General features: G+C 38.8%; 1 protein-coding gene across 1 annotated transcript; it reads left to right on the top strand.

The window, feature by feature from the left end:
- Window positions 1-347: 347 nt before the first annotated feature.
- Window positions 348-21,207, top strand: CDC27 (cell division cycle 27). Its single transcript, XM_072414565.1, has 19 exons — window positions 348-596; window positions 5,607-5,682; window positions 6,595-6,742; window positions 7,540-7,665; window positions 8,086-8,183; window positions 8,762-8,919; window positions 9,228-9,439; window positions 9,664-9,775; window positions 9,855-9,967; window positions 11,777-11,876; window positions 12,215-12,422; window positions 12,714-12,886; window positions 13,158-13,310; window positions 13,698-13,906; window positions 14,225-14,342; window positions 15,092-15,220; window positions 15,327-15,401; window positions 16,721-16,901; window positions 17,590-21,207. The coding sequence occupies exons 1-19, from the start codon at window positions 570-572 to the stop codon at window positions 17,670-17,672; spliced, it is 2,499 nt and encodes an 832-aa protein (XP_072270666.1). The 5' UTR covers window positions 348-569; the 3' UTR covers window positions 17,673-21,207.
- The last annotated feature ends 598 nt before the right edge of the window (window positions 21,208-21,805 follow it).

Genomic DNA, 21,805 nt, shown 5'->3' with positions numbered 1-21,805 from the left:
CTTCTCTTTAGGTTTTTGAGCTACATTTGCAGGTGCGAGATCCAGTGATGTAGCCCCGACGTAAAAGGGGAGGTTCTGAATCCTATATTGGAAATAAGGGTGTTGCACTTAAAAAAAAAACATATAAAAACATTTTAACTTTATTTAGAAGGATTGTCTAACCTTCTATGTAAAGTAAAAATGTAGTTTAGGTCCGCTTTAAATTGGTATGTTGTCATTAAAAAACATGACCGCTAGAGGGAGCTGTACATGCCTTTTATTGCATCTCCGTATGGACTTGGTTTACTTCCGGACGCAGAGAGGCGCATTTCGTGTCTTCCCGTCAGTACTCGGCTTTTCCCGGATACTGCACATATATTCGGCAATCTCCGGCCGCGTTCGTCTTTTTCCGTCAGAGTTCGAAAATACCCCCCCACCCCTCCGTCAGCGTCCGGCAAAACTCGGCTATCTCCGGCGGCCTCCCCGGTAACGGTCGCTGTGAGTTTAAATGAGCCGGAGCCGCCCGTCTGACGTCCCGAGAGCAGCCGAGAGGCAGAGAGGTCCCAAGAGCGGACGAGGGAGGTTGGAGAATGACGGTGCTGCAAGAACCCGTCCAGGTACCCGGCATAGCCGCATAATGCAGCTCGAGGCCTTGGGCCTAGCAATGTGTGGAGAGGGGGGACCGGTGAAAGAGGTGGCCGAGACACGAGGGGTGACTGCAGGCCCTGGGAATGAGCACAGTGCCGACTAAAGCAAGCTGGGGCCCTGTGCAAGAGAAGAGAATGACAGCAGCAAGCACTGGGGGGTCAATGAAATGGGGACAGGAAGAGACAGACAGGAAACACAGGGAGCTATGAAATAAAGGTCCCCATAGGACAGAAAATGGGGGGTCACCCCCCAATCCTTGCTATGATTTCTATGCAGCACACACTTACTCCGACATGTCAGGTTATCAAGAGGGGTGCACAGACATTTTGGGGAAATATACACAAACTCCCAATGGCCTGATGGTACATGATCGCCCTAATAGTATGATATACGAATGCTTTTAGGGGGTCCTAGACCTTATATGATGATTTGATGGAAGATGTCGTTGTTGGTTGGTGGATCACCCAATGGTCTTGTTGGGTACTTGCAGAGGAGGCGTCTTGTTGCTAAGATGTGAATGCCTAGGCAATGCAAGGGTTTGTGTTTTATGAGCCTATCCATGCTTTTTAGGGTGGACACTGGTGTGAGCTGGAGATTGATTTGTCAGTGGCCATGTTTGAGACTTCTCTGACTTTCAGTCCAGCCCTATTTTCTTATAAAGTTGGACAGAACAGGAAGTGCGTTCTGTCAAATGATTTAGGATAGAATTTTGTGTTACTAGTATTCTGTGCAGAGCCATGGGGTTTGTCTTGTACTCATTTGTACGATACGGCTGTTACTACCGGATTGTCTCATTTCCTAGGAAAGTATCAACATGCCAAAATGGTAGGAGAGTGTCATTGGTCAACAAAATATTACAGACATGTCAGATAGTTGCAGTCTTTATGGGGACGAAAATGTATGAGACAATAATGGAAGCGTTGGCGTGGGATAGGTAAGGGCAATGAAGAAATTGGACGTTGTGGATAGACAAGGATAAGAAGCGAAGATGTTGTATTGGGTTTGTTAATGGAGGAGAAACCCCAGTATACAAATGAAGGTAGTCGAGAGGGCGAAGATGATATTTTTAAGGCTGCTGTTGATAGAAGAGGTGAGTCAGAGTATTAGGTTGGTGGCAGAATTGAATAAAAAGACTACGGTTGAGGGCTAGAAGGCCAAGGTTGGTGGCTATAGTTAAGGGCCAGGGGACCAGGTTGATGGTAGAAGTGGACTGGAGGAATGATTGATGGCTGGTGGGTGGAAGAGATGGATGAGGGTCTTCAATGGAATTTTGCTTGTTGGTACAGCTGACACCAAAGGCTGACATGGCAATTGGATGGGAGACGGGCTAATATATTTTGGAGAAGGGATGGGAGAACTATAGGTATTGGCAACTAAAACACAAAAGGGATATTTTTGTCTTAGAATCCAGATATGAAAAAACTTAGGCTATGTACACTCGTGCAATCATTGTCATTGGAAAGGATCTTTCACAATCCATTCCAACAACTAGTGACTGCATGATGCATGAACGAGCTCTGTACATACAGCACCGTTCTGTTCTATGGAGAGGGGAGGGGGAGAACGATGGAATGGCACCCCGCTGTGCTCTCTCCCCCCTTCACTTGCGTTCTGATTGTTCGTCGTCCATCGTCTGTGGATCCGCCAAGATGGTTGTTCGGACTATGCACAACAAGAGCTGTACACGCGTAAGATTATTGGAGCCGATTTTTGGACGAGAACAATTGCATGTGTGTGCCTAGTCTTAATGACTGGAGTGATATGGGCTATGGGTGGTTGGACTGATAACAGATGAAACTTTTGTCGTTATGCAGCAAGGAAACCAATTTCAAATTATTAAAACACTGAAATTGCTGATGGGGAATACATCAATGAACTGAATATACAATGGTTTTGGGGGGGATGGGGTTGTTGGTTTAGCTTTGAGTATAGGGACAAAGGCTTTAGCAAATGCATTGACTGAATGAAGACAAGAACAGGAGCAGCAGGAGACAAGCTAAGTTTGTCCCCATCTTTAAAACATTGTAAGGTTTTCTGTCCTGAATATCATTTATTAGAAACAACTAAACACTTTCTCCATGGTGTACATTATCGTCATGGCTAGAGATGATTGATCACAAAGTTTGTAATGTTTAACATGATGAATGAGCAAAATAAATATGTAAAGGTGCTGGACCTTATCAAATCTAATAAAAGTGCCACTGATGTAGTTACATTTCTGTCTGCATTTTATTGTCCATGGACCTTAATAACCACAGCCTATCAATAGATATTCTGCCAGTTTTTTGTAGTTTTTTGAAAAATGTTTATCATCCAAGAGGAACACCTTTCCACCTAGAAACTTTGCAGTCAAGGCAGGTCTTTATTGCAGAAAAGCACGGACAATGTCCCCTCCGCTGTAATAAATACTTACCTGCCTGATCACTTTCTTCCTTTTTTTAAAATGGATGCCAGGGTTGGTCGAGGTATTCCAGAACCCCCCCAGGGCTGCTATGACTGAATGAAAGATCTGAAAGCAGGTAGAGAAGTAATGCAGGATGGCAGCACCTGCGATGGAACAGGGACAGGTAAGTGTATTTAAAAAAACTGTGATCAGGCAGGTAAGGTTATTTTATTGCAGAAGGCCTTTCTCTTCTGCATTAAAGGACCTACCTGGTTACACTTTTTTCTTTTTGCAGATTAGTTCTATTTTAAATAAAAGCACAACCAACCCCCCAAAACATCTTATGTTTTCTTGAAATGGAAGCAGTTGCACTAAAATATTGTAAAGAAAAGGCCGCATAAAGTCTTTGGCTCACAGGCCCTGCTACCCTAGAAAACAGCATGCACGATTGCCATGGATTTTAAAGAAGGTGTCCTGGGCAAAGCAAGACTGTACACATCCCTGCTGAGAACTAATAATATGGCCATTTCCACCAATGTCAGATGGCTCTTCTGTGTAACCATTTCTCATAGGCTAAACAACAAGTTGCATTCTTGGTTGTTACATTGACATTTGTAGGGGGCAGACCCACCTTGTTTGGCTAGAACTGCCAATGAGGATGGACCATTTGAATTCCTATTCTTGTATGACTTTTATTAAGTCTTTGCAAAAAGCACATCAAAATTGGGTAGGTTATATACCGGTAACTAGGCTTTGGTGTCGTACTGTGTTTTCGGAGACATTTGCACTGCAGTCCTAATTAGTGCATCGATTGGCATCACTAAACAACTGCAGCTGCCTTTTATAAGAGGGCCAGCAGCGGAATAATTTTAGGTAATACCAGGTTTACCCAATATTTACATTACTGAATTATTTACTGAAGCATCTATAGACAAAGTATTTTTTGCTATGTTTTTAACCTAATGTTGAAGCAACATTGACCATGTTTATGTTTGGTCCCTTTGTAACACATCTCAACCTGTTTTTGGTTTCATAGTAGCTGTAAATTGTTAATTTGATTTGTAGCAAATTAAGACTAGCATTATTTACAAGTTCTGATCCTGGTGAGATTGGATCGTTTTGACGTAGTCGATGAATAAATAAAATCTAATGATGGTCATTTGTATGCACATCAGGCCAATCATGTAACGTAAAGGTCTAGTTCATGCAGGATATAATAATTCAGGAATAATTTAGGAAATGATGTAAGGCCTGCCTTAATTCATAGTCACACTACATCAGTTAGTTACTATGCTCCCTGATGCTGGAATTTGGGCAGGCATTTCTATGTTATGATATGTGGGGCAGGACCAGCAGTGAGCACGATAATGCCTGGAAGAGGGGCAGTGGCAATACATAATGGAAACTGACTAGAAGAGGCTGGAGCAGTATTTCTCAGCCATGTCTCCGTAGAACCCTAGGGTTCCTCCACAGGTTGCTAGGGGTTCCTTGAGAAATGGGTACTAATGACAGTTTGGCTATCTGTAAGTGTGACATTCTTCCCACTGGCCAGCAATGTAACAGACATTCTGTCTACTGACCACCACACTAATGTACTGTGAGCTGTGGATGTAGTAAATATACCAAGAAGTTCTAAAAGTTATTTCAAGGGTTCCCTCATGTTAGAGTTCCAGAAAGGCTGGGCTAGAGTCAGGCTTTACTTTAACTGGTTACATACCCCATCTAACTTTACCCGGGTGGGTATTAGTATTACCCCAAAGGCTAATATTAGTTATTTGATGTTAGCTTACTGTAATCTAAATTCTGATTAATTCATGCTTCTTCATTTTGAGTCTTCTCTGTGCTTTTTTTATGCTTTTATTATTATTAGTGTTTATTTATGAGAACCTGTTACAAGTCATTGCTGTACAGACAGTAAGTTGTGTTTTATACAGGTAAGGGGGTGGAAGAAGTGAGACGAGAGATAAGCAAGAGGCACCCCTCCATGTTGATTGTATTAGTCTTCGTTCCATGTTTAGTAATACAAAGGGTGAATTTCTAAATGACATAGTGGGACACCTGCTAGATTGTCGCCAGAGACCATCACAAAAGATTTCCTCCAGTGACAACTGTTTTGCGCTGCTTCAAAATCGGATTTTGAGCTATCCAATCGGCAGGAAGCCTGAGCTTTGCTGATTGAATGGCGCTAGCTCTGATTCAACGTGGGAATGTAGGACCAGTAAAATGAGACTTGTAGGGAGCCTGGCTCTGCAGCACTTTTCCGGCAACAGACTTACACCATGTTATTACTTTTACATCACTGAACGGTTGCCTTTTTTTTATTTTATTTTTTGGAATGTGCAGTTGGACTTTAGGTTCAGAAAAATGGTTTACTTTATAAGCAATATTATGTATTTATGCATTTCAAACTGGTCTGCTTCACTTAATGTTTATAAAAAATGTTAACCTCTGTGGATGTCTGAAGAGGTTCCAGGAGGCTATTTGAAGCTATATCAAGGGTTACTAATAACCACTGAATGGAGAAGTTCTGAACTCTCTCTGTGTTTGACCATCTGGATTTTCTTGCAATAACTAAATTGATTTTTAATTTCTCCAGGCTGCTATATGGCAAGCACTGAATCACTACGCATACCGAGATGCCGTATTCTTGGCAGAAAGACTTTATGCAGAAGGTATGTGATCTTAATTCTTGAAGACTGTCACATGCTAGTAATCAAGTGGAAAAGTTAATGAGTGTATCTATTCCTGATGCAACAAGCTGAGCTTTATCAATTTTTTAATGCTGTCCAATCTCATTACTGCTGTCTCGAGAAGCTCTTATGCTATTGGACTATATAACTGCATAACCACAGCTTGTTACTGACAACTAGTAAGTTATGAATAGATACGTTGACATTTAGGATTCTCACCTTCCAACAGTAATAGTCTGACTGTCTTCATACTTTGATTCAGTTATTTAAGGAACCTGACTTGGCTTAAAATTGAGCGATGAGGAAGTTCCTGCTGTCACTTGTTAATCACCTGTTACTTTTCAGACTGATCCCACCTAATGATCCCTCTAAATGCCTCTTAGAGCTCAGGTCCAGGTTGTACGGTGGGCCTCAACTTCTGGCCATGTTCTAATTGAGCCTCACCCACTTTAATGTATCTGTCAAATGCAAAGTTTTTCCTAACTAACATTTTTGCAAAAAGGATACAAGGATTTAGAAAATATGCCTGCAAATCAGCACTGTTACCCCTATAATGTCTTAGACTATGGAAATTTACCTAAATGTATGTTACTTTGCATAGCACCTCTCCTAAGGGTAAAATGTCACGTAGAGGGGTACAGCTTTGAAACTCAGCTATACCCTCAAAATATTAAGGTACTGTCTAACTTGAATAATTACAAACATCTTGATTTTGCTTTCTCTCTTAGGGTTGTTAGGCCATGCCTGCACACTTGTCTGTCTGTAGGATGATTATAAGAAACGTTGAAGAGTTACTGACAAATGACTAATGCCTTTTTTTGCATGGTCCCTGCTGTTGAGAGGGGTAAAGCTTCAGATGTGGAAATTGATAATATTTTATATATATTCTTACAGTACATTCAGAAGAAGCATTGTTTCTACTAGCTACATGTTATTACCGCTCAGGAAAAGCTTACAAGGCATACCGGCTCCTGAAAACCCACAGCTGTGCCACCCCACAATGTAAATATCTTCTTGCTAAATGCTGTGTGGACCTTAGCAAGTAAGTATAATTCTCTTCTCAACTGAGATCTTTTTATTTTTGTTAATCATCTTCCTAGATAAGTTTTGGCTTCTTTATCCAGATTTAAAAAAAAAAATTAAAAGGGTTTTGAGTACCCACTTCCCACCCTGCCATGTGGATGTTGCTACAAGTGTATTTGTACTATGTTGCTTTTATACCAAACTTGTGCTTTACTTGGCAAAAGAAAGCATGAGATTTACTTTTATGATTTTCTTCCTCCCCAGCACATACTCCTCTGGTAATTTTAGCCATTTATAGCACAGCAACCTGTAAATTAATTTTGTGTATGGATAAAGCATAAAATGGAGCTGGTTCTTGGTCCAATGCTGAGGTGTGTTATCAACCCTTTGCATCTGCAGCAACTTGGAGTTTTTGAACGGGGAGCGAGGGAAAGTTTATGTGAAGAGTATGTTTTGCTGGTAATGGGGGTCATGAGCCATGAAAAATGTGTATGTTCAGCCTTCAGCAAAAAAAAATCCTCCGTTACCAGCACTTCCAAATGAGAAAAGCTAGAAGCTCCAAATGAGAACTCAAAATCCATTTGTTTGTAGACCTACTAATTTCCAGAACATACCCATTAAGTTAGCTGATCATAATAGGAATATAATCTTATTTTTGTTTTTTATATAAACAGTTTTCTCCACTGTACATACTCTTATGTCTCTGCTTTAGCTTATTTTCTGTCCATCTTTATTCCCTCTCTCACTCTCTGGAGTATCCCCTTGGGTTCACTCGTTTTATTTGCTTTTTAATTTTTGTCGCCTCTTCCCTTGCAGGCTGGCAGAGGGTGAACAGATCCTGTCAGGCGGTGTGCTGAATAAACAAAAGAGCCAGGAGGAGATAGTTACAGAGTTCGGAGACTCGGCCTGCTTTACGCTGTCGCTGCTCGGCCATGTATATTGGTAAGCTTGGACATTCTTATATTGTGGCTTCCTTCAGGCTTTCCTATTCAGATAAGCAGTTGATTGTAAAATTCTGACACTTGAAGAAATAACTCTTGGATTCACATGCTCTGTACTGTAAATTGGAAACAATGTGGCGTTTGCAATAGTGGAAGGAGCAGCGGGAAAGAGCCATAAAGCCAAGGTGTATAATTGGGTCAGTTAGAGGACTTCTTTGATTTTCCTTAAGTGGTGCAAAGTAAATGTTAATAAGTATTATAAGGGGATTGTTTTTTTTTTTTAACGGCACCAATGTTGTTTGTAGGAACCTGAACCATGGTAGATCTACCCAACCTCAGATGTTTTGCACATGCCTAAAGGTACCACAAACACTGCATCAATTAATTTGATGTCCTTTCTTTTTTTTTTTTTTTTCTCCAGCAAAACGGATCGTTTGGCCAAAGCATCAGAATGTTACCAAAAGAGCCTTAGTCTAAATCCCTTTCTATGGTCCCCATTTGAATCATTATGTGAAATAGGTAAGGCTTAATCACAAACTTAAAGATTTGAATGAAGGGGTCATACTGTGTGTAATATATTTCCTTGTTTTGTGTGTGTGTGTGTGTGTGTGTGTGTGTGTGTGTGTATATATATATATTATTATCATATCACTGTCCTAATTTGGTAAATATGAAATTTTACAAATATTATTCTGAGAAATTGCAGCAAGCATTGATCAGGCTGCAAACAAAAGCAGCTGTCCCCTTTATTTGTATTTTGAAATAGACCTGTAAGGCGGGAATCAGGTTGTATTGACTGCAGAGAGAGTCAGGGAGGAAGTACACACCTCCTATTTTCTATTTCTATATTCTATATTCCTCTTTTGTTTGAATGACAATTGTAAAAATATTGGATTATTTATTTCCCAGGGACAGTGCTCACCAGAACTAATGCTAAAGATGTTACTCTCCCAGTTGGTTAAAACTAATGCTGCTCTAACCAAAACAAAAATTGAAATGTCTTGTCTATTGGGTGCTTTTCAATGCATGTGACGGTATATTTTCAGCTGTGACTTCTCAAATTCCTTATGGTATCTGTTTATTTTTTCTTGATGTAGGTGAAAAGCCAGACCCTGAGCAGACCTTTAAACTGACCTCCCTCCAGAACTTCAGTAGCTGCCTGAATAACTCTTGCACAGTAATGGTGAACAATCACAATGTCGTATCTCACCGGCAACCTGACACAGTATTAATGGAGACTCCCCAAGACACTATAGTAAGTAGGCCAGTGACATGAAGTTATATTTCTTAGAATGCTGATATCAATAGCATTCTACAGTATAAATTGTGGTTATTTCTGGATGGTCCTCTGCAATAATAAATGGTTGGGAGAAGTTATAACCATTTCTTAAAAACAAAAAAGTGCTGTCGACATGTGCAGCATTGCTTCTACAGTCAAGAGTGATAAGTGTATACACTGGAGTTGCAGTTGCATCCTCTTGGATCTCACCACCAGCAGGGTGAAGCTTTTTGCTGCTCCTGAGAGCCAGAGAATGACTTTTAACAATTTTTTTTTTTTGCCAGGAATTAAACAGATTGAACCTGGAATCCTCTAATATAAAGTACTCCATGAACACAGACTCCTCCATGTCCTACATAGACCCAGCAGTAATTTCTCCTGATGCTTTGCCTCTGGGTACTGGTTCTTCTATATTGTCTAAACAAATTCAGAACAAACCAAAAAGTGGGCGAAGTCTATTGGGAGGTCCAGCAGCACTGAGCCCGCTCACACCCAGGTAAGATGATCCTAGTTTTGAAATAGCACATTGCATAGGATTTTTTCCTGAAAGTAAATTCTCAGACTACCTAATAAGTAATATCTTATATATAAGTGTATTCTGGTGGAGGTGTGCTATTTTTAGGATTGGTTAGGTATAAAAGGGTATTTATTACAGCTGTAAAGGTAAATTTTTGGAGGAGTTGACTAGTTAATAATAACTTTTTTTATATTTTCTGCCAGTTTTGGTATTTTGCCACTAGAAACACCCAGCCCAGGAGATGGGTCGTACTTACAGACATACAACTCCTCCTGTGTCCTTGATGTGCCATCTTCTGGTGCACCTGCTAAGAAGGTTTGTAATTCCACCAAAAATTTCTGTGTTACATATTATGAGCCATACTCACTGGGACCCTTCATTGTTTTCCGTCTAGTCTGTGGCCAGAATCAGCCAAGCAGGAACAAAATCAGTGTTCTCACAGAGTGGCAACAGCCGGGATGTGACCCCAGTGCTGCTACAGACTCAGGGTTCTGGACCTCAGACCAGGTATATTAAAATAATATCAACATTGGTACTTTGTTTAGGGGAAGCCTCTACACAATAGATATGATCAGAGCCTAGCATTTCCCCATTTTAGAGGGGTCGCACCAGATTTGTAGATGCCAGAAGGGTTTTTTTCCCCCCTATCAAATCACAATGCTTCTGTCATTTAATATAGAGATGCAGTAAAGCCTTAAAAAAAAATTATATATAGATTTTAGAGTGCAGCATTTATTTAACCACTTTTAGCCTTCATACCTGTATACCACATACATTTCTAGACCAGGCCTGTTTATTTGATGCCAAGCGGCTGGATTTGTGTGTGGCGATGCCGAGCTCCAAGCTGCACCACGTATGCGCTATGTAGTTTAGAGCAACGATCGCCAACCAGTGGTCTGCGGAAAATTTTGGTGGTCAGGAGAAGGATCTCGCTTTGGGGGTACACACCGGTCAGAGCCGCAGGCCATGTCCTCCGTCCAAATCCCAGGCTTAGTGGGTGGGCTGTGTCTCTAGAGTGGGTGGGTTCTGGCATCATGGCGTCCCTAAGGGGGAAGTTTCTTCACCCTTGTAGTGACACCCTGCTCATGTGCAGTCGGGAGCTGGTAAACTTAGTAGTTCGCTGGTCCAAAAAGGTTGGCGACCACTGGTTTAGAGCTACAACAAAAAGCCACTTTGGGTTTGATGGTGACATTAAATGGCTCTTTTGACGAATGGAAATACAACCTGGTGTTTTCTTTTTTTTTCCAGTTTAAAGATGTTTTGAGCTTTAGAAACTGGTTCTCATATATATATATATATATATATATATATATATATATATATATATATATATATATATGACATAATATATAAGGCATCCTTTTTCTGTTGGCATGCATTCTGCCTTTTAAGTTTCTGAACTTGGAACATGCTATGTAAAATGTAATTTTACAAAGACAATCCAGTTTTCTTTATTTAATTCAACTTGGTGGTATTAATCAATAACTCTTTTTTTTCTGTTAAACATTTATAGAAATATGCAGAAAAACTAGAATATGTTCAGCATAAAATCTGAAGTTTAATTTTTCATCACATCTTATTTTAGACCCAGTAACATGATCATTACGTCTTTGTGCTATGCAGTGCAGGCAGTTCATTAGCTGTGGGAAGGGCCAGGTGCTGTACATAGTTTTCTGTGTATGTATGTGTGTGTGTGTGTGTATGTGTATATATATATATATATATTTATATATATTCAATTTAAACTTCCAGATGGGGTTAAATCTGGTAGCTGTGGGAATACTTTTAGTACTGACATTGGTATTTCTGTCTTTTTGCATGTGAGAGACAGTGAAGGAATACTTCTGCAGGCAAGCATAGGGTCATTACCAGAGTACCACTTTTTCTGAGCAGCTGGGATATGGCTGCTGCTGTTTTTGCACAATTGACCTTTGTTTTATGCAAGCAGGTGAATTAGTATTATTAACCGCATATATAAGTGGTAGTTTAAAGAAAGTCAAGTAATCTGCAACCAATAAATTTAGCTCTGTCTCTTTAATTGTTTTCTTACGTTTTATAAAAACAGCATGGAGCCATTTTTAAGGTTTGTCTTCTTGTATGTAACATGTAGTATAAAAGGTGCATGGCAGTTAGTACGTGTTTACTGGGTCACCCAGAATCAAAGAAGTAAGTTCAGGGAAATCCTTCTAACAAGGTCACAGCTTTGACAATCTGACAATAGTCCTAACCAATCTCTACTAGATTAGTTAAACAGTGCCATTGATGTATTATACCATTTAGGTAAAAACCTTGCCATAAGTTTATTTTTCTTTCCAGTACTACGCCTCAAGTACTGAGCCCAACAATAGCTGCCCCTCCAAATGCTTTACCACGACGCAGTTCCCGTCTCTTCACAAGTGACAGCTCTACCACCAAGGTAAGACAAACAAACACTGCTTGGAAAACTAAACTGGCATTTGGGCTTCTCAAGAATATCTTCAGTTGAAGATGTCACATCCATTTGGGGGGGGGGGGGACCCTGATGGTCAGAATCATTAAGTTATTTATGAAGATTTTGGAGACCTTTCCCCTGGTCTTCTTTTGCTGTATGACTCTGGTGCAGAAATGTTTGATTGATATTCCACCCACTGGTGTCTGCCCTGTACCAATTTGTCCAATTTGTTAAATGACCCCTTTTAAATATTTCACTACAACATGAATTACTTTTAAACCTTTGCATAAACTGATATCTTGTATGCTTTGCTACTATTCCAGGAGAACAGTAAAAAGTTGAAAATGAAATTTCCTCCTAAAATCCCAAATCGGAAAACCAAAAGCAAAACCAACAAAGGTGGAGTTACGCAAGCAAACCTCAATGAGAGTTTAGAAATTAGCAAGCTAGATTCCTCCATTATCTCAGAGGGAAAGATCTCCAGTGTGGGGCCTCAAATCCAGGCCCTGTCAATACAGAAAGCAGCAGCAGGTAATATGTTCTTTTTTGTTGTTGTAATTTTTTTATAGAGCAGAAATAGACAATGTTCACGCATGCTAAAATGGCGCTAAAATTATTTCTGGGCCTTTTCTAAAATGGTTATTTTGTTAGTCGGTAAGTATACAGCATAATCTGATCTAGGGAGAAAGTGATGTGAAATTCAGTTATCTGGTACACTTGGTTTATACTTTACGAAATGCAAATAATTCTGCTGATTTTCAAGTAAGATATATTTGTTTGAAGATAAACATTTTTGCTTTTTTTTTTTTTTTCTTTCCACAGAAGGTTTAATGAGCCTGTTGCGGGATATGGGAAAGGGGTATTTGGCCTTGTGTTCCTATAATTGTAAGGAGGCCATCAATATCCTAAGCCACCTTCCCTCTCATCACTACAACACTGGTTGGGTTCTGTGTCAGATTGGCAGAGCTTATTTTGAGATGGCAGAGTATTTACAAGTAAGTGATCAATACCCTTTCATTATTTTTGGAAATAAGTATGTTGAAATTTTACTAATGTTCACTTGTACTTCATAACATAGGTTTTCCAGCCTGATGCTAGATGTCCACTATGCATAAATTGCAGTTGCACTTGTTTCCTTCTACCCTCACACCTATTACCTTGCTTAGTTTTATATTTCAATGTTGCTGCCTCAAATTTTGTTTGGTCTAATGGCTTTCCATGTGTCATTGTAATTAAATGTCCCACTTTTTTTTTTTCTTTTTGTAGGCAGAACGCGTGTTCTCAGAGGTGCGAAGGATTGAAAGTTATAGAGTAGAAGGCATGGAGATTTACTCAACCACACTCTGGCATCTGCAGAAGGATGTCGCCCTTTCAGTACTCTCAAAGGATCTAACTGATATGGACAAAAACTCCCCAGAGGTACAGGATTTGTTAGAGGGCTGAAGTGCTGCTCCAGCAGGAGCTGAATTTTAATGTTCCAGCATACATTGCTGCCAGAGAGCAAAGCATACTGAAGCAGTAATTCTCAATAGGCTGGCTTCTCTAAGAGGTCTGTGTTATAGTTCCCTGAGTATAAGACCTCTATCTGTGATGGGCTTCAACAGACCAACACCGAGAAAACAAGAGAAGTTCATAGTATTTTACACTTCTGTTCCCTCACCAATGCACTGGCATATGTGAATATGTGCGCATATATATTTGGAGAAGGTGCTGAAGGCATTGTAAAAGTATCTAAATAGAAAAAAAAAGTTAAGGAAGAAATTTTTGCGGGTTTAGAAAGTAATTTATATTTTTGTGTAATTTCAGGCTTGGTGTGCTGCTGGAAACTGCTTTAGTCTGCAAAGAGAACATGACATTGCCATTAAGTTCTTCCAGCGTGCTATTCAGGTGGATCCCGGGTATGCGTATGCCTTTACTCTCCTTGGTCATGAATTTGTTCTAACAGAGGAGCTAGATAAAGCCCTTGCTTGTTTCCGTAACGCCATCCGTGTCAACCCTAGACACTACAATGCATGGTAAGTCACATCTTTTAAACTGGAACTGAAGTAAAGAAAAAAAAGGGAAGATCTAGTGTTCCCCCAAAAATGTAGCAGTGCATTACTGGTATGCAAGTGTGCCTAGACACTGCTGTACCTAGCTGTATATCTGTATGTTAATGTACTTTTATTTATATATATATATATATATATATATATATATATATATATATATATATATATATATATACATATACATACACTGAGTTTTGTGTTTATTAAAGGATACCAAACAAGTTATTATATTTTATTATATTGCATTTTAACATTGTAATCTTTATCCTGCTCATGCCTTAGGTATGGTCTTGGAATGATCTATTACAAGCAGGAGAAGTTCAGCCTTGCAGAGATGCATTTCCAAAAAGCACTAGATATTAACCCTCAAAGTTCAGTATTGCTGTGCCACATAGGAGTGGTAAGTTTGTGTGTCTTCTCGTGTTTTCAATGTATTTATATCATGTTTTACAATATTAAACACAGTTTAAAGCTGCTTCCGCCCACAGTAAGCTGAATCCTTGTTTCAGCTCCTTGCCATAAGAGGTTGAATGCTACAGATTATGGACTTCTTATAATGTTTTTTTTTTTTTTTTATTTAAGAAATATCCTAGATGTGGTTTTTAGATGAGTATCCTACATTTTAACAACTTTTAAGCCATGGAAAATTTCCACCTTTTAAGAATTTAATCATACATCAGAATTTGGTCTATTGTAAAGTTTAAACTAAACAATAAATTGATGGTTTTAATACAGTTTTCTGAAGGTTAAGATTAAAATGGAATTAAAGCGGGGTGGAATAACAACAATAATCTAAATGGGCATTTGGGGTTGTTTGGTCCTACTTCTTTGCAATCGATCAATTAATATTTTTTAAGATTCTGCCATGGGCCCTTTTATTCAACATTAACTTTCATTAAAGTAGCAAAGTAATATGTATGTTGATTTTTTTGTTTGTTTGTTTTTTGCAGGCTTTTGCAATTTATATAAATACCATAGCCTAGACATAAATGTAACAAAGCTGATAACTTTTCTTTTGTTTTTACATATTGTTTAAAAATAGTTACTTATGTTTGATTTTATTTATAATATATATAATAAATATAACACAACGCTAAAGTGTTCCCCTGAAAATTGCTTTTAACTGTGTGGATACTTTTTATTTATTAGGTTCAGCACGCACTTAAAAAATCAGACAAGGCTTTGGATACTTTGAACAAGGCTATTTCCATTGACCCTAAAAATCCGCTATGCAAGTTCCATCGAGCCTCCATCTTGTTTGCCAATGAAAAATATAAGGTATGGTACTAATATGTTTTTTTTTTTTTTTTTTTTTTTTTTATGGTCGGAAATGTACCTGGTGTTTATATTGTTAAATATGTAACGTGGTTATTTCTTCTTCTAGTCTGCACTGCAGGAGTTGGAGGAGTTAAAACAGATTGTCCCTAAAGAATCTCTAGTGTACTTTTTGATAGGAAAGGTAAGTGTGTACTTCAACTTTTATGTGCAGTTATAGTATTCTGGACAGTCCTGAATCTATATCATTACTACTGTATCTCAATTCTATTGAATTAGTCATTTAAAGTGCAAAAACCCACAGAAGCCAATCATGTGTTGATTATCAGACCTAACGATCTTGTTCTTTACTGCACTTTGCCCACAGTGCCTGCTCACATTTATGAATTTAGGTATGAGCTACAACAAAATTTTGGTTTAGTCTGTGACTCCATAGTGAAGTAATGTCTTCTACAGAGGCTTAATAATAGTTGGTGATCACTTCAGATGATGGTAAGAAGAAATGAGCACTATACTGTCTAGCAGCCTGTTCTGTTTTATGCACAGGTTAGACGATTAGGTGTTGCTCCCATGCAGGGTCCTCAGTAACCTTGTTACTGGTCAATCGTTTAGTGATCTGGCAGAGCAAATTTATAAACAACATCATGTGATACCTCTACATCGGTGCAAGTGTAAAGATTATATACAGATATTTACACTTGCACATCTTTTGGTTGCAAAGTCCAACACATTTTAAAAATCTAGTATTATCGCAGGTTGTGACTATTATTATTTAGGTTGTGCTAAACTAGATCAGCAAACATGACCAGAGCGTGCAGACCAAACCACACCAAACATGCCTGCAAAAAAAAAAAAACAAATAAAAAATCAATATACATATTACTTTGCTACCTTCAGTAATGAAAGTTAATGCTGAATAAAAAGGCCCATAGCAGAATCTTAAAAAATATTAATTGATCGATTGCAAAGAAGTAGGACCAAAAAAAACCCCAAACATCTAATTTTCAGCCTTTTCACTACTCTCACAACTGACATATAACAGTCCCATTGCCCTTCAGATGGTGTGCATTTTGGTACAACCAAAACGCATTGGTGTTAGTGTGTCTTGGTCATTTGTGTTCTCTGAGTTCATGAAAACCTACTTTGAAGCACAGATGTCTTGGGATAGTATAAAGAGGGTATACAAGCATGCACAATAGTTCATGTAACAGTATTGTTTTGTTACAGTTTGGTGACTCCCGAGCTCTTTATTTTAAACCTACCCCTGCACTAATACTACCCTTCAACAACTATATCTATACCTGTCTAGATCCACCCTACATCACTTTCATCTTAGATATTATGATGCCCTATCCCTACCTTAAATTTTCTGTCCTTTTTCATAAATATGTTGCTCTTCATACATTTTTTATTGTGTGCGAATGCATTTTGTTCTAACCCGGTTTTGACTTATTATTTAGTCATCTGTTAACATAATTTATTGCTTTTTCTTGTTGCTGTAAGGTGTACAAGAAACTGGGTCAGACACATCTGGCTCTGATGAACTTTTCCTGGGCTATGGACCTGGATCCCAAAGGAGCCAACAACCAGATCAAGGAGGCCATAGACAAGCGCTACCTACCAGATGATGAGGAAGCTGTGACTCAAGAAGAACAAATCAGCGAGGGCTATCCTTATGAAACAGGTGAGACAACCCATCCACTAAGAAGCTGCAATTTACTGGAGACGGGGTGTGTTTATGGTAGCGAGAGCGCTGGTTCTTAATGCTGCCCCTCACTTTACCTTTTAGTGCTGCTGTGCAGAGGATTTCAAAAATGTATTAGGGCAGTTTTAGATAAAATGATTGTTGTAAAGCAGGGAAGAAGAGACCCCATATTCCATTGTGTGTTTTGCTGTTTGCCAGGAATTCAGCTTTTATGAATACTGGACCTGCAAATCTCTCAAACTGAATCACTGCAATTAAGATTCATGATTTGCATGCTTCATCTTGTATTGTGCAGTGCTTGGTTAGTTGAAAATGAAAAAAAATCACACTTTCTAGGACCCAGTTTGCTGCAAATGTTTGAGCAATTATAGCATCTCTGCCGTATAAATAAATAAAATTTCAAGCTAAAGGATAATTATGACATTGTGGTCCTTTATTCTATTATTTGCAGCAGTTGTTATCAGCGGCCTGCAGAGGGAGCCAAGCTGAAAGCCAATTAGCATGCTTTGTTTTTTATCTTGATAGCCAGGCTATTTGAAGAAAAGCATGTAGAGCTCTGATATCCTTTCTGTAAGAGCGCACTGACAGTTTTCTCACATCTGACACGGTCAGCTTTCACAGGATGATTAACAGACGTTTCTTTTTTTTTTTGTTTGTTTTTGTCAAGTGGGGACGGATGAATCGCAAGAAAGCAGCATGACAGATGCAGATGACACACAGTTGCACGCGGTTGAGAGTGACGAATTTTAACTGGGTTCTTGCTCCCCATCGGACATGTGGCGTTGGGGTGTCTGACTGTTATTTTACTCCACACTCCCAGCCTCTCACCCTTGCCTTTTCAGATGCCTGTCGCAGGCCGGCACTTTGTATCATCATTATCATCATCATTGCCTCTGACATCATTATCAGCCATTCCTCTTCCCCTCTTCCTTCTGATTTTAAAGTCCTGCAGAAAATTAAAGACTGTGCAATATGTGGGTCGCACTCGGTTGGCTTCCTTTTTTATTTTTTTTCTCTGCCTTTTGAGGTGCCTGGGGTTGCCAAGGGCTGCAGTGCCGGAGTTTAATACTGAGTTTGGCCTGGTCAGGCTGAAGAAAAAGATGAGCCAAGTGGGGATACAAGACTCTACCTGACAATATTGCCACTATCTAAGGATGGTTATATAATTGCCGCTTTATCAATCCATTGGACTTGCCCACTCTCCTATAGACCACAATTAATTTTTTGTTTTTTTGGCTGGATAACATTTATTCAGCAAATTGTTCTAAATATAAGCAAAAGATAGGCAGTCTGAGCTTATAAACAGGAGTCTCCTAAAATTCCTTCTCACACAGAACCCTAAAAGACTTGCATGGTAGCAACAACAAAAAAAAAATTATAAATGAACCTACCTACCACCGAAGGGCCCAAATAGGTTAGGCTTGGGGGGAGGATACAAATTGTACAGTTGCCTTTTAAAACAGGATCTGTACTGAAACAAAGCACTCTTCCACAAATTTTAATTGAAAACTTTTTGATAAACCTGAAAGTAACACCATTGCCCAGCAAGTAGTATGCTGACTAGGAATGAAAAAAATGTAACTGTCCATCTTTTCATATCAATGCCCAACTTTGTGACAGATCTCAACCAAATCTTGTTTTGACCCGAATTTATATATATATATTATCCCTATACTATATGTGCTGCTTCTCAAAGACCAGACACCCGGTTCAGATAGCTTCATGAAAGATCAATTTTTATTTTCAGTGCATTTCTCCTGTCTTAGGTGGCTATATTCTCCATCAAGAATACAGCATAGGTTTGTGACCACTTGTCATTTTCCAATGCAAAATTGCTAAAATTAAAAAGTGAATCTGGTTGCTTTGGTGTATTTAGGCCAAGTATATCAAGCTACCATGTCAGGATAAATTTATTCTTAAAATGAATACACATGCAATAGAGCAGCTATACCTGTCTCTATACCTGTCTATTTATGTGTACCGTAGTGATTTAAGAATCGGAGTCTGGAACCATGGGGTTCTGCATGGTACAAGGAAGTGTCAAATGGCAAAGAGACTGTCACTATAATGTTAGAAATGGAGGGGGAGTCTAGGTGTAGTGGTAGTGAACACCTCTTTTATCACAGAGTAACAGGAATATGGCACTGTATGCTACATTCTTTGGTTGAAATAGTGATTTTTTTATGTGTAGGTGACAGGTTGGCTTCAAATCTAATTTAAAATATTATGGGAAAGAAAAACAATCTCTGTGAAGCACCAAAGGGGTGCATACTATTTCCTTTATTACTCTGAAAAAAGCCCCTACTCTGCACACCTCTGAACTTTGGTTTTACTTTGTTACTGTGGTCATGACTTTGCTCACTTTGACGCAGTTACACTGACCTACCATTTGCCTGTCCAGAGGGAGTGCTGTAGAGAAAAATATTCATATAGACTACAGTTTAATTTGTGTAGCTTGTTATACAGGGAACATTTAATAATAACCCACTAGAAAAAAGTAATTACTGGTTTCAAAGATTTTTGGGTTTTGCTCCTTTAATTATTATGTATACTAATATGGCCTCCCATCTTAAGACTTGTGGTTGAGTTAATTAAATTTGGTGTTTTCTATGTGGCTGTTTTGAAAGTCCATGAGAACTGGTACAGAAAAACCAACAGGCTCACAGGTTACCCATGAAGGTAGCATATTTAAGGCCATAGTTAGATGTCATAGCGTTGGGCTTTTCCTACTAAGCGAGTCTTAATTTAATTTAAAGTAGGCTTCTAATAAGGAGATCAACTGGCCAAACAAGTGAAAAAGCTAATCTTCGAGGCTCAATGAATTGTAAAGATTGATATGAAAAGCAAGGTGTACCTGAAAGCCCGTTATGTTGATCAGGAACATTGCCTTGTACCATCTATTATGTTAGGACACCTTTACCACTAATAGTCCACTCCAGCTCCACTTACAGGGCCATATAAACCTTTTTTCATCCCTTCTTTTAAATCGGGTCTATTTTCTTCAGGATTTATGTTCCTACATCTAGCCTAGGACAATATAGTAAGGTAATAATCAGACCTAGTGCAAATGTAAACCATGCAAAATACCTTTGCAAGGAGTCTTGGTTAGAAGCTGCTAAAATTGTTTTTGTTTTCGGGATATTGTCAAAGCCCAGTCGACTAAATTTCTGCTGCAGCTTTCTGATAAAGCCCCTACCAAATTTATTACAATTTTTTATTTTGATGCCCATTTTAAATGTGTGTACCTCCAAAACAGATTTTATTTTCACCACCTTGCTTTTCAAGCTAAGCTCTTCTAGTTCTCCTAATTTTGTCGGAGTTTACTCTCCAATGACATTGAGGCAGTGTACTTAGCTCAGGGGGAGCTTTGCTTTCATCTTGGAGAGGTCAAGCCTTTAGTGACATATGAGCAGGTTTCAGAGGAGTGCATTGAGGACCATTATTTGAGTAATACTGGGGTGTACTTTGATGATTAGTATTTAAAGGAAGCCTATCTTGTAAGGCTGCCACTACTGAACTCTCCTAAAATGCTGTCCCTAATAGGAGTCACTGATCAAAAACAAGTATGCAGATAAGGACTTCAGACTTTCCTATCTACATCCTTGTTCTGGTTTAGTGATGTGTGGGGTATTAATGTCAGGAAGTAAGCAGAAATCTACATATTATCTACATAATATCAATTATTGGCACTCCCAGACATAAGAAAGCAAGCAGAGGCAATGCTCAAATTTCTGACATAGTCATGATAGTTTTGAATTAAACAAAAATTGCCATGGCATTCTGATCTGACCAAGAAACTAAGCATATTCAATGTAGTAATTTCCAAGAGTCTTATTGTTTGTATCAAAACAGGTGTACTTTCAGTTACTAAAAGGTTGGTAGGCTTGCTTTTAAGTTTTTCAGATTTGATCTCTGTTTTCTGTCATTCCCACTAGTTACATTTTTTCTGTTGAAACTGTCCAAGCATGTCAAGGCATCTTCTACCCCTCGTGACCTTTTAAATCTTAAGAGCAAATTGCCCTCATTATTGGCCTGATACATAATGGATTACATGCCCCCGTTACAGTGGGCCAGTTCCACTGTGATCCATGTTTTCTGAGTTGGCGCCGGCCCTTCTGCTGGCGTGAGACTCTAATATTGATTGTGATTGTGTTTTTTTATTCCTATTATTTTAGGCAATGTACAGTGTTCCATGATGTGGGTTGGGGAGGTTCCTGTTTAATATATTTTGTGAAAACATGTAAGGATGTGAAAAATACAAATAAAAACTTCTTTTAAAAATTTACCTGGGGCAAATTCCTGGCTTCATTTAAGTAGCAGACTGCTGTTTTTACTGATAAGTGCATTGATTATATGAAACTGCAAAGAGGGGAATACTTCAATTTTTGCTGAGTCCTTTTTTGCCACAGAAAGATCCTTTTTTATTTACCCAATATCACTTCTTTAATGGTATTTAAGAACCCATCACTTATGATAGTACTATGTAGCAATCTGCCATCTTTCATGCATCTCTCTTTTCATGGCTTGTCTTTGCCACGTATTTAACATATGGCAAAGGTCAAGTTTAACCTACAATCCTCAGTTGACATGAGTCCCTTACACTTGTCACAAGTGACATAATAACTCCCTTTAAAGTCTTGTTAATGTGAACATATACCAAATATTTATAGATTTATTAGCTTTTACCAATTCTACCTTTTCCAGGTTAACTTGTTGGTCATTTCAGATGATAACTTGGAAAATGCCAATGGTCTGATAGTTGACAAAGCTGTCTGTGTGTAGGTATCTGGCCTGCTAACCTGTATGAGCTTTGTTGATGCATTAAATTCCAAAGAAACGTGAGCTGACATTACGGTAATGTGATTTAGGAAACTATGCTCCCC

This window comes from Pyxicephalus adspersus, chromosome 6, assembly GCF_032062135.1.
Source record: "Pyxicephalus adspersus chromosome 6, UCB_Pads_2.0, whole genome shotgun sequence".
Classification (NCBI taxonomy): domain Eukaryota; kingdom Metazoa; phylum Chordata; class Amphibia; order Anura; family Pyxicephalidae; genus Pyxicephalus; species Pyxicephalus adspersus.
Note: the sequence above shows the minus strand (reverse complement) of the source record. Positions and strands in the feature narration are given on the sequence as shown.

Coding starts and splice junctions, on each gene's coding strand:
- CDC27 (XM_072414565.1), top strand. CDS start 570: ATGACGGTGCTGCAAGAACCCGTCCAG. Junction 597..5,606: donor TGCTGCAAGAACCCGTCCAG/GTACCCGGCATA, acceptor TAATTTCTCCAG/GCTGCTATATGGCAAGCACT. Junction 13,311..13,697: donor TGGACAAAAACTCCCCAGAG/GTACAGGATTTG, acceptor GTGTAATTTCAG/GCTTGGTGTGCTGCTGGAAA.